Raw genomic sequence first — 12737 nt, 5'->3', positions numbered from 1 at the left:
TCAGCTGGGGCTGCCTCCCCCCCTGCAGGCAGCCTCCTTGAGACGATCCAGTGATGGGCGGGGATGAGGGCAGGGCCTTGGGGAGAAGAGGCGGAGCAGGGGCGGGGCCTTTGAGGGGAGAGGTGGGGCATGGAGTCAGGCCTCGGGGGTCCGGTTATCAGCAATTAGAGCACCCTAATCCCATCTAGCCTACAAAAGTAACCGTGTCATAACCAGGTGCTCTGCAGTGGGCCCTTAGCAGTAAAGGTGTGGAGCTGAAATGGAAACAGTGTATCAGGAATCAAAAAGGAACAAAACACCTTCTAAAATGTATCAGACCCAGCCACTATCCCCCGGTTGAAGGCTACCCTCCCAGTTCCTTACTTACAGCAGTGACTAAATGCAACACAGATCCTCACACTTCCATAATCAGAGTTTACACTGCTTCACCCTCAAGGCTCAGCTGAGGAAAACAAGCCACTCCATATCACTGTTCGTTTACCCTCCTGAACTCTGTCTTTGAGTGCTTCAAGGTAGACACTACAGCAGCTAATAATGCTCACAGGGCATGTGCAGGGAACAATTAAAGCTCGTTGTGCCACTGAGGAGCCCTGTGGTGTGCTGGGATTGGGAGACAGCTGCCCCCATTTTGCTGAGTGCAGCAGCCTCCCGAGCGGCCGGTGGCGGTGAGCGGCAAACATGTCTCACTGATTGCAGACCCCGTGAGTTAACATATAAAAATCAATGGCTAAACTCAAGCTGGCATTTCTGGGCCTCTTGCTGGTGGCAACCATCTTGGTGGAAAGCAACAGCATTCATTGCCTGGATACCACAGGGATGGGGAGAACAAGGCAGCTGAGACTGTAAACCAGCTTCCATCCAGCTGCATCATGGGATTAGTGAGCAGGATTATAACGTGACTGTTCAAACAAAGAGCTAGTTGTTAAATAGCAAACGCTTGCACTTGGCATTGGGGTATTTTGAACCCCAACAGCACAGTAGGGAGGGATGAATGAACTGCAGTTCCTTTGGGGGCTGCAGGATGGAGCTATGGCTCATTACAGATGCCACCAGGATGGATCAGGCAGGATTCTTCCAGCTGCACATGAGAGACTTAAAACAAGGCAGTGTCCCTGGTGCAGGGGCTTTTCACAGGTCAAAAGGCCTAAGCTGTGATTTCGTTTGTGAGACACAGCTATCCCTGTGCCCGCACATCAGAAGCTTTCTGTTTCTGCTGCATCTGCCTGTTCTGGAGGCTGTTGCTTATAAGGGAGTGCATTGCTAGACTGAAAAGCTTGGAGACCGAACTCCTTTGTTTATCCCCACAACAGGCACAACACAGCAGCAGGGCAAGTTTCTGCCTTGTCATTGTGCCTGATCTCTCACTGGAGACACCCCTGTTGAGATAAATGGGAAGTTCAGTCTTTGGCATCTTTGCCAAGACTATCAGTGGGATCCAGTCCGTGCCAGCTGTGATGATACACTCACAACACTTCTGTATTCAAAGCACTGCACCAATATGAGCTAATTAACCCTGACAACATCCTTGTGAGTTATGGGTAAGTATCAGGTCCAGTCCCTGTGCTTTAGATGGGGAAACAGACACAGCATTGCGAAACGTTCAAAATCACAAGTCAGGGCCCAAACAATCATTAGATTTTGTATAAACCACTTATTTTGGGTTATTTTATTTGCCTTTTGTTTTTTGGGCCTTTAGGAAGCACTCGAGTCCTGTGTTCAGGCATTTCTCCATAACCATGAGTCTAGAAACTTATTCTTTTACAAGTTTCACACACATTCACATGACTCCAAGAGGTGGGGCTTTAAGAAAAATGCAAATAATCATGGGGCTCATGATAAATCATAAGTGTTGGCAACATTGCAGAGGCACAGAAAGAGGAAGTGACTTGCCCAGGAAATCAGTGTTGGGGATGGGATTACAACTTGTAACCAGCTGACTCCCAACCCCATTCATTCCTCCAGACCCTGCTACCTAACAGTGGTTGTTTGCTAGACTGAGTCCTCCCAACTCATTTCACATTGGTCACCAAACAGTAACCAGAAGCAGATAACCTCTGATGCCTATCAGCTTGGATTAGATTTGAACTAATAGCCCCATCTTTTTGAGCCAACCAGCCTGCCTCTCCCGCCCCTGAAATCTAGGACCAAATGGAAGACAGTACCATAGAGGTGAAAGGCTTTGTTTCCCATTCCCTGAGCCAAGCCAGTCCCTCTAGCCTGGGACTGGATTGAAATTAGTGGCCTAAAAATGAAAGGCCCTGTATCCCATTCCTAAACACTCTCCTCACCTGCCCCTGCTCTCGTTTCATAGGTAAGCGGCAAGTACAACTTGCACAAATCCTCTTAGAGAGAAGGATTCTCCTTGTCCATCATATCAGCTGCCGAGGGAAGGAGTAACCCGGGGTCCAGTCGCACTCAGCACTAACATAGCATACAGTTTTGTCATTTCATGTATAATAAATAAATGCAAAACCCTAGGCATTTGCTGCAATGCCTCTGAAAATTGTGTGTGTGTCAATTCTGATGTGCACATTGCCATCCTAACACTCCTCATATGCTCTTTACAGTTCACGTTTCCCTTATCGGGTCAGAAAGTGTGGCTTTGTCTGCAGACCCAGCAGGTAGATTCACTGCTCTGTACAGACACCATTCAGGATTGCGAAAGGCCCTGGCTAAGGATGAGAATCTATTGTGTGTGGGTGCTGACCTCAAAGCAGAGAATCAGCATACATGCAGAGGTGCTTTTTTTCCTGTCTTTTTTCCTTCCCTTCTAAATTGGCTTGGGGTGAGGTGAAGCTGAAGGGATCCTTGGAAAGGCCAGGTCGTTGATTGAAAGGAAAAGGCTTGACAGATGGTGAAGAGCTTTCATCAGCAGGATGAGCTGCAACAGGCTCCAGGGAACAGCATTCTGCCCGCACTCTGGCTGTGTGTCTGTCTGTCTCTGATTATTTTGTGTATTTTCATCTCTGCTGTCTCTCTCTCTTAATCTGGGCTCCTCTGTGCCACCAAGATGCATAGCTCACTCCATTGTCTGAGAGACTAATTTGCACTGTAAATCTGATGCTTATCTTACATGACAGCTTACTATGGGGCTTACTGCAGTCCTGAAGACAAGCTATCCAGAGACAGCCAGGGAGCTTTAGACAGGTTGACTGGGGTGAAGGATGTACTCCCACCCTGGCACAGTCTCATCTGCTCTGGCTCCCAGGTCAGAGCTTGGGCTTTGTCCCTTGCATTTTGCTGTAACCCATTTTAAGAGAGTCAAAAAATAATCCACTCTGAGTTGAAGTTTGTATCACGACACTCTGGTTCCTCATCAGCTCAGGGGTAGGAAGTCAGAGCTCTGAAATGCTGTTGGAGGGGCCATCAATTTACCAAGGGTGAGGGCTCCACCCTCGCTTCCTGCTGCTCGTGGAAGTTAAGCAGCACACGAGAGCTAGAACCCAAGTGCTGGCAGCCACTTTAGCCTTGATGATCTCTGAGTCTGGGATTCCTAGCGCTCGCTGCAGCATTGTTGACTTTGTGCCTAGCATAATTAGAAGGATTCGTTGTTCTTGTCTTAACTCCTTAATGCTTCCTGACCCTTTCTCCAACACTTTTTAGTTCTCGGCAGGCCATGTGGCATCTCAACGCTTCTCATATGCATGTGCCTCCTCCTCTCTGGTCCCCAGGCTAGTCACCTGAAGGCTTCCATATCTCATCTGATCGATTTGTCTCTAGTGTTGATTGGAAATGGGGACACTAAGCCATTATCATGCAGACCTACTAGACCTACTAGTGCCCTGAGCTTCTGCACCATGATCCCCTCCTGGGACAAGTAGGCTTGTTGCCCTCCATGTCTAGAGAAGGTGGCACATGTAGTGCACTTCTGAGGGATGATACAGCACAGTGAACTCAAGACTCCAGTGATCCCATCCCATCATAGAAGGGTTAGTACTTGTGAATATAAAATGGAACCAGTGCCAACTTTCACCCCTCCCTCAAAATGGACCTGCTCTGAGGTGTGGTTGATTTTCTGTGCTCCTCTTTTTCACACATCCCTGCCATTCCTAGTCCAAGTGAGAAGCCAAAGCACCAAAATTGCCATACCAGACAGGCTGCTTTTGGGCGGGGGAGGGGGTTCAAACTAGACCAAAAATGGAGTCCTGGAATCTTTAACTGCTCCCTGCCCCACAGGAAGAGAAGGGCTTTCTTACAAAAGTGCAGTGTTGTTCTGTGGCAGTGAGCCCACTGGCCAGGAACTTTCCTGTAGAACAGGTGGAATTTTAATCACCTGGGACTGTACCAGAAATCGTGCAGAGAGCATATTCTAACCCAGTTTTGCAGACTGGTTAAGTCAGGTAAGGATCTAAATATCAGGGGCTTATCCAAACCCTTTGACACCAACAACTCCTCCTAGCAAGAGCACTGCCTCAGGACTTAGCTACAGGCAGCTGATGGCGCCTCCCAAGCAACTTCCATGAAAGCAAGCAGAGCACCCAAAATTGTCTAAATCAAGAAGGCTCCAACATATGCCAAGTAAGAGACCTGATCAGATGCAGGGACTAGTCCGATTTTAAAAGCACCTTTTAGCTATTTTTTGTAAAGGATCCAGAACCACTCCCTTCCCCACGGAGTGACAGTGGCACAGCCTGTTAGTAATTGATCTGATGGGCTGAACTTTAGCCTGCAGGTGTGCTTAGAATATGTGGAACACACGGGGACCTGTTTAACAGCTGCACTAAGGAGCCCCTTTGTGCCAAGTGCTCTACAAAACATCCCAAGACAGTCCGTGCTCCAAATAGCTCACAATTTAAGTGAATGACAAAAAGGAACAGGTGGGCAAAACAAACGTGGATGGAGGTGCAGGATGGGAGGCAAAAGTAACAGTAAATGGAGCAGGATTTGCATAGAAGGCATAGCTCTGATGTCTCCATCAGCCATGGTGTCCAGCATCCGAAGGCCCTGCCATGCTATTAGCTATTCAGCCTCTGCTTTCTGGAGTTCCCAAGCCCTTCACTTGCTAGCAAAGGAAATGCACTGACAGAATCAATATCAGCTGCAATCTGCATGGAAATGAAAGTGGGCGGTGATCTCAAAAGGGTGTTTCCAAGTAGAATTTCCTGTTGCCTGGAATATTATTAGCATTCCAAGTGGAACACTGTTGACTGGTTGAGCTGAGTTAATAGATATGGGGCTCCCTCTTGAATGAGCAGCGATCATTGCAGCATGGTGTGTATCTGTGAGCACGACCTAATGCGTGAAACATGAAAATCCCTATGAAGATCCAAGGGGACAGACCACAGCCAGCTGTTGGTTAGCTACAGTAACCTGTTCTTCCCTTGTTCAGCCACTTGGGTCAGTGCAACTGAATTGCCTGTAACATCTTGGCATCCAGTGACCCATCTATCCACTCTCACTCCGGGGATGTGACTAGGAATGGGAAGCAGCGTTTTGCTGGAGATTCCCCTGCTGAACGGCTCTGAGTGGTCTCAGCCTTTTGTTTGTGGCAATGTGTTCCAGGCCAGTTCCTTTGCATGTCCCATGGACTGTATAAGCATTAGCGGATCTCGCTGCTGAGCTCTGAAGAGCCTCTCTCTTCAGAGTGCTTACAAAGTCTCTGTGATTCTCCTTGCCAAGTGACTGACTAATTCTGACAGAACTCCTGGCTTGGGCTCTGTACAGACACATCATTATTATGCAGGCTTTCAGCAGCCTGCCATTCATCTCCACAATTTCCCCACTTCCCAGAACATGGGGAACACATCCCAGTAAAAGCCCTCCTGCTGCATGGTTTTGCTTTATCAAAATGAGTGCATGTGTGTTAGCTATCGGCCCTTTAAGCAGGTGTTGGGTTAGAAAGGACTTTACTAGTTCCAGGACTCCAATGTTTCCAGGGGGAGCTTTCTCTCCTACCCAGCAAGACTCCTTTGCTGTTTTCATGTGGTTGTTTGTAACATGTCTCGTATATAGAACTGGCAGCAAATCAGAAGTCCTGGCACCTAAAACATCCCACCCCTCTCCAGAAAACCAGTTACCACTTTGCTGCCTGCATCCAGTATTGGCAGTGGACACAAGCTGAGAGGGGGTGTGGAAGACAACTTCAGAGTTGAAAAGTTAGAACTCCATGAGTAGCAGCTTGGAACTAACCAGCTCCTGAGCCCTGGCAAATTGTGAGCATTGCCCCACGCATACCATTAAGAGAGAGAACTTCTACGTGCCCACCAGACAGGTGGCATCTCCGCCATCACAGCTCTGCAGTACTTGCCTCTCATGCTAGCAATCCCTTCACTTGAGTGTGGAGGGGAGAGGAATTATGTCCCTTGTTAATGGGGTTCACCTTAAATTGAGGCACTGAGATTCGACAGTTCTGTAACTGAGCTTTATTGATCCTTTCTGCACTGCATGGGCATTCACTGAGCACTCACTAACTTCCCAAAATCTTCTCCTATTATGCACTGGACTGTGTAAATTGTGGTTCCCTGGTAAGTCTCAGCTTTGGTTGCTCCAATGTCCTGGACATTGCAGTGAGGGGGCAGGGGTATTCCTGGGGAAGACTCTAGGTATTGGGGTGTCTGCCTTTTCCTAGCGTACTGTGGTGGTGAGGAACCCTTCAAAGTTAGACTTGACCAGCGCTATCTAGGAGAAGAGTTTTAGGAGATAATGCATCTAATTGCTTCCCCATTGTCTTTCTCCTTGCAGACTCCAGCAAGGACCATCCACAACAGCAGGCGGGAGTGATCTGGAGAGTGACGGGAGGCCTGTTCAGCATCACGCGGGGAGCTGTGGGGGCGACGTTGGGAGGAGTTGCCTGGGTTGGCAGCAAGAGCCTGGAACTCACCAAAACAGCTGTGACCAGTGTCCCTGCCGCCAGTGTTGGACTGGTAAAGGGCGGCGTCTCGGTGGTGACCAGCGGCGTGGGAGCTGTGGGCAGTGCTGTTGCCAACAAAGTCCCTTTCACCACAAAGAAGAAGGACAAGGCTGACTAACCCTGATTACAGCTTCCTTACAAAAGATCAGTCCATACGCTCCCTCTCCACAGCACCTCTTCAGATTGGAAACAGCCACCTCAGGGAGGGGGCAAAGCACCAGTGCAGACTCCAGCTACAGCCCGCTCAGCACCACCTGCCTGGCTCAGAGCTCACAGAGTCACTGAAAATTCCTTTCACTCCTATCACCTACTGGGGGTCCACTCTCCTCCGAGGGCTTTGTAGGCACAGCTGTCTCTACCCTGCAGTTTCCTTCCCCTTTCTTAATCTCCCGAGCCCAGAGGAGTGGGAGTGGGAACTGGGAGATGGCAGGGGGTGGGTGGGAATAACTGTGCTCCAGCATGAAGCCCACACATGCTCCTGATGTTCCTTTCATTGTATTTAGTTAGGGTTCAGCTTCAGGCCCCTGGGAGGTATTCTTAAGGTTTGCTGGGGGAAAGAGGGAATTGTTATAACAAAGTCCCATTAGCATGAAGAAGAGATACTGTGGCTAACGAAGGCTTGTTCCTCCCCCAGAGAAATGGAGGGGAGTACCCATATCCCTTTGTCTATAGGTCTATAGGTCTTAGTCCCCAAGCTGGTCCTCCCAGCTCTGCACTCAGGCTGTGTGCGCCCTTGGAAGAGGGAACCCTCAGCCCTAGCAGAGCAGCTCTCATGGTGATATCACACGAGTATGTTGTACAAACTGGAGCAGATTTCCTAGTTTAGGGGTGAATGGAGGAGGGAATCTCTGTGTCTGTAGCCTGGGGGGAGGGAGTACCAGGTCACCATAGCGCCAGAGTCAGAGACACCATTGCAACGTTACAGCAGGGAGGCCAAGCCCCTGTAACGTTATAGCAGGAGGCAGCTTCAGCAGTAAGGGGCACCAATGCTTTTGTCACAGGTAATGCAAACTTGGCCTTAATGTAAGCTGGTGCAACCTGCTGAAGTCATTGGCATTTCTCCCATGCACAGCAGAGTCAGTTTGGCTCCATGCCTTGCTCACGGTACCGCTCCTCAGCCGTGTTAAAGAACATATGTTTTAAAGGTGGGGACCCTGGTTTGCCTCCACGGGATGTAATGTTAAACCCTGGTAAAGCATGTTCCTGAACCTCATTTGAGTCCTGCAGTAGGGGTTAGCCTACGACACCATTCTTACTATGGCTTGGCACCTCAAAGAACAGCTCCCTGAGGTGTGGTGGCATCATTGTGAGCACACAAGCCTGCTTTCGAGAATGATTTCCCTGGATTAGTGAGAGTACACTCGGAAGCCGGTGAGCGTAGAGCTAATGCACAATGCATCAGCAATTCGTACACCACACACTACTCATGGGGTTCCAACCTGCCTCAGTAGAACGAGCATGTGGCACTAAATAGTCATCCTGTGTTCTTTAGCTCAGCAAAAACCCAGAAACTAAGTCTGCTGCTGCCTCTCCATCCTAACCCACTCATGGTGTTCCAGGTGTCACATGATTCTCTCTGTCTCTGTCTCTCTCTCCCTGAGTCCCCTGCAATCCGCAGGATTAATGGGATAAGGAAAGCCCCAGGTTCCAGCATTAACTCTGCCTTTCCTGGCTTTTGTCAGGTTTTTTGCCTAGATTGTTAGGTTTTGGGGTACATAGAAAAGTGACGCAGTGTTTGCAATGTATTTTATAAATATGCATCTATATTAGCATGTGTGTATGTAATCTGCAGTACACAGGCATGTTTTCAACCAGGTAAACTAAACTGTGCTACTGCTGCAGACCTGTTTACATATTCATCTTTGGCAGTTCCAGCATATAGTTTTTTATATAGGGACGCTGTCCGAATAAAAATAATGTTTTAGAAGATGTTTTTCCCTGTGTTGCCTAATACTTAGTTTATTAAAACCAAAAGAATGTTTAAAAATCTCCTTTACTTTCTCCCCCTACTGCTGTTTGTTTACTTGTTGCTCTTGGCTCCTTTTGGAAGCTCCTGGTCCTAGTCAGTTTCTTTTCCTGGTTCTTGTGCTGTAGCAATGATGCTATGCTTGTCTCTGACACCAGGAAATAAAAACAAGAAAAAAACCCTTTTCACTTAATTGTCTTATACCTGTGAATGCCTTTGGATCCTGTCCTTTATGTGGGGTAGGATTTGAGTGGACCATGTCCCTTCACTAGACAAACTACATGTCCGGATGTCTCTGCATCACCTGTACTGTGCACTGACCCTGCTATTTGCAGTAATAATGAATAGCTGATCAGCACAGTATGTTGCTCTTGGTAGAAAGAAAGTGGCTTAAGCTGCTTCTTTGTTTTTAGAGAGGAATCTGCTTTGTTGGTGTCTTTTCTGGAGATCTTACAGACACAGACATGCTGGGTTTGACTCTGAAGACAGTAACTTCACTGAGCTACCAGGCTCCAATATATGGGTGTGTGTGTGTGTGTGTGTGTGTGTTAGTTATGTGCCTGTACCTTGCTAAAATATTCTTCAGCAGTCAGAGAGGCCCTGGGAAGTCTTACTCAGCTCTTCCCATCTACCAAGTGCTCAGCAAAGCATGGTGTCAGCTTGCTCTGTGTATCCAACTATTCCTCACCCTCCCCTAGTCTTCTCTTATTATGTGTGTTTTCACATGGCATCAGAATCCTGTTCTGACCTCTCCGCTAATAAATGTCCTTAACTAAGCGGTCAGCAAATCTATCCCAACTGATCCATTTGCTGAACAAGGAGAACAAAAGGCCATCCTCCTCCTCCAGCTTCCCTCTAGGGCAGTGGTTCTTAACCTGGGGTGCATGCACCCCTGGGGGTGTGAGATGCCCTTTCTGGGGGTGTGAGACATGCCAGATTTTTTTAGACGGTAAATCATCAAAAACACAAATTAAGCACAGCACGTAAGTACAACTACTTTGTAACTAGGTTTAAGGGGTGCGAGAACGTATATTTTAGGTTTAAGGGGAGCGAGAACATATTTTGATTTTTGATATGGGGTGTGAGAACATATTTTGAGAACCAAAGGGGTGCAGACTGCAGTAAAGGAGAAGAACCACTGCTCTAGGGGGTGATGAGAAGAAGATCAAGAAACTCTTAGCTGTCCTCTCCCCCACTAGCCCTTTGCTATCAATTCTGGTGGGGTGGAGAGCTCTGCACGTCTCGATCCATCTCGAGACACCAGTTCCCAGAAGTATGTTTGGAATGGCACTAGCAGAACAAGGTGAAAGCACATATTTTCATCCCTGGTGCAACTCCATTGACTTCAGAGGCCCCTTGTGCATACAATGCATTTTCTCATCTTTTCTCCTACCATCGGCATCTTTCTTTTGTTCTTTCTTTTTCTTTTTTAAGTAAATAGAATAAAAATCTCCCTTAGCTCAGGAATGGCCACCGCTTGAGTAATAGTTTGCGAAGGTGAAACTAGGAGCGAAAGGAGCTCACAGCCAGGAGCCGTGGCGACTTCAAAGCCAGGTGGTGATGACTTCTTGTCTCTCTTGTGGAGGGCTTGCTGTGAGTGGAAGGCTGGTGAATGCTTCAGCTGTGGGTGCTAGAGAATGTGCCCTACACTGAAGGAGAGAACCATCCATTCACTAGTGGTTCCTTTGCCTTCCTCTTTCGCTTTTCTCTCTTTGTTGTTTTTTCCTTCTCTCATTCTATTTCTTCCTTCACTTGTCTCTCCTTCCCAGGTCAGAATGCCTACTGAGTGGGAGCCTCTTGTTAAAAAGCCACCCTTGTGGCCCTGAAACAGGGGAGGCGTAAGGGAGGCTCCGCTCGTTCAAACTGTTTTTCTGACTGGGGGAAGCAAGGGAGTACGTTTCCTCTGCTGCTGACTGTCCAGTCATTCTGCCTGTGGAAATGTCTCCGTTTTGTCTGTGTACCTTCCTAGGCTGCACCTCCTTTGAGTGGGTCTTGTTGTCTCTGTTTCCATGGTCCTGAAGTAGCTCTTATAAAATACAGGCTGCGTGTAAATATAGAGACAGAAGTGGGGTGTGGAGCTGCCAGGGGCAGGATGTTGCTGACCACCTCTGGCTCCAGATGTTTCCCACCCTTTGGAGTAAGCCAACTCTATTGATACATTCACACGCTAAACAACTCCTCCAGCCCCACATCCCTGCCCACACCATCATGCTAGAGAGAATGCCTGAGGCTCGGGGATATTTTTGTTCTCTATAATTGAAATCTCTGTAATTTGTTCCTGGGTTTGGGATTCTTCTTGGGTTTTTTTGCAGTGCATTTCTGGGAATATTCTCCATCTCTGTATTTCAGTTACAGTAAAATTTGAGGCTAAATACCTCTTTTGGGTCGGTCCTTGTCTCCAGTGGGAGGAAACGAACAAAAATAATACTGTTAAGAAAAGACATTAGAAATTCAATAGAAACTCAACTGTCACGCCTAGGACCCATGTGTCAGGGCACCAAACAGTGCTGAATCTCTCTCCCTGCTTAGACTAGAACGTGGTTTTCAAATGTGATTCCAAAGCCATTTTGCCCCAGCTACACTAATTGGTCAAACTGTTAGAAACCAGAAGAAGTATTTAAATCTGGTTCCTAATATTGGTTTAAAACTCCCGTGTAGTTGGGGCTTTTGTCCAAGGTTTTGTTCAGAGCCAGGTGGGGCATCAAAACTAAACTCCAAAGGCCACTGTTTCAGGCTATATCTACTGGAGAATGGGAGTTTCTGTCTTTAGGACTGGCTGTTTCTTATCAAGATTTACCCAAATGCCCCTCTTCCCAGCTAAAGCCTTTCAAAGGTGAGGAGAAGGCAAAGCCCTTGTCTCCACAGCAGCATTGCTCATCATCTCTGGAGAACAGGACTGCTTGATTTCTCGGTATAGCTCTCTGGGCCACAGGGGCCCTGATGAGCTCAGCCCAACGGCACCTCTGCAGCCGAACAATACATGGCCTTCTTTCCCCTGCCTGTGTTTGGTGTGTAATCTACTAATGAGGGGGTGACCAACAGGTAGTTCCGGGGGCCTGCAGTTCCCCTCATCTCTGGTATGGAGATTCAGCCCACAGAGACAACTCATCCCAGGATTAGCTGGGGATGAGGCATCACAGGCTGGGACCTACCATCTCTGCAAGGCTGTATTAGATGAAGGCAGCTGCAGTCTTGGTGCTCCCAGCAGTTACCAGATGTGGCCCATGGTTAAGGCCGGCAATGAGCGAGGGCCAGCTGTGGTAGTGATCGTTGCAGGTCTCTCCCATCCCCTCTCACTGAGTCAAGGCTGCCAGTCCCGCTCCCTGCAGCCAGTTCAGATGATTTATAAGGTGCCACTTCTCTCCCTGCACACCCTGAGGAGAGGCCACCAAACTCATTTTTCTGCTGACCTTTTACAGCCATTCCCAGTTAAAATGAGTTTTCATCTTCCAGGTTGGGCCAGTTTGCAAAATGTGGCCAGCGAGATGAGCTCAGGCAGCTGCAGCAGACGTTCCTGCCCTTCTAAAGGCCCGTAAAGGAGAGTTTAATAGAGAATCCGTGCAGCCTCCCACCCCCTTCCCACTCCTCCTCCCTTCCTTGGCTTTTCGGTGAGCAGAAAGCAGGCAGCTCCTGCTGGTGGGTTTTTTTTGCTGTCTTTGTGCACAGCAACTGCAGTTTCCCAGCTCAGCTCCACTGCCTGCTAAGAGCTCAGTCACAAATCAAGTAGAAAGTGCCCCTTAGGATGACCACCCCGCCCCACCCCCCGAAGAGAACCCCTGAACCAGGTGCTCCATTGTCCGGTGGAGCTCTCCTACAGGTGAGTCCACACGCCTGCTCCAAGGACAAGAGATGGAGTGCTCCAGTGGATAAGGGGACGGACTTGGGATCCAGGAGATTTGGCTTCTTGCTCTTCTGCTCACT

At 48.4% G+C, this 12737-nt stretch overlaps 1 protein-coding gene across 1 annotated transcript in view; it reads left to right on the top strand.

Moving 5' to 3' along the window:
• Nucleotides 1–6968, top strand: part of LOC135878581 (transmembrane protein 263-like) — a 323702-nt gene extending 316734 nt beyond the window's left edge. The window contains exon 4 of the mRNA XM_065404285.1: nt 6682–6968. Coding sequence (XP_065260357.1) covers nt 6682–6968 — 287 coding nt within the window. The remainder of the gene's footprint in view (nt 1–6681) is intronic.
• Nucleotides 6969–12737: the final 5769 nt, after the last annotated feature.

The sequence above is a fragment of the Emys orbicularis genome, chromosome 4, assembly GCF_028017835.1.
Source record: "Emys orbicularis isolate rEmyOrb1 chromosome 4, rEmyOrb1.hap1, whole genome shotgun sequence".
In the NCBI taxonomy this organism is placed as follows: Eukaryota; Metazoa; Chordata; order Testudines; family Emydidae; genus Emys; species Emys orbicularis.
This window is presented reverse-complemented; position numbering and strand designations above follow the sequence as displayed.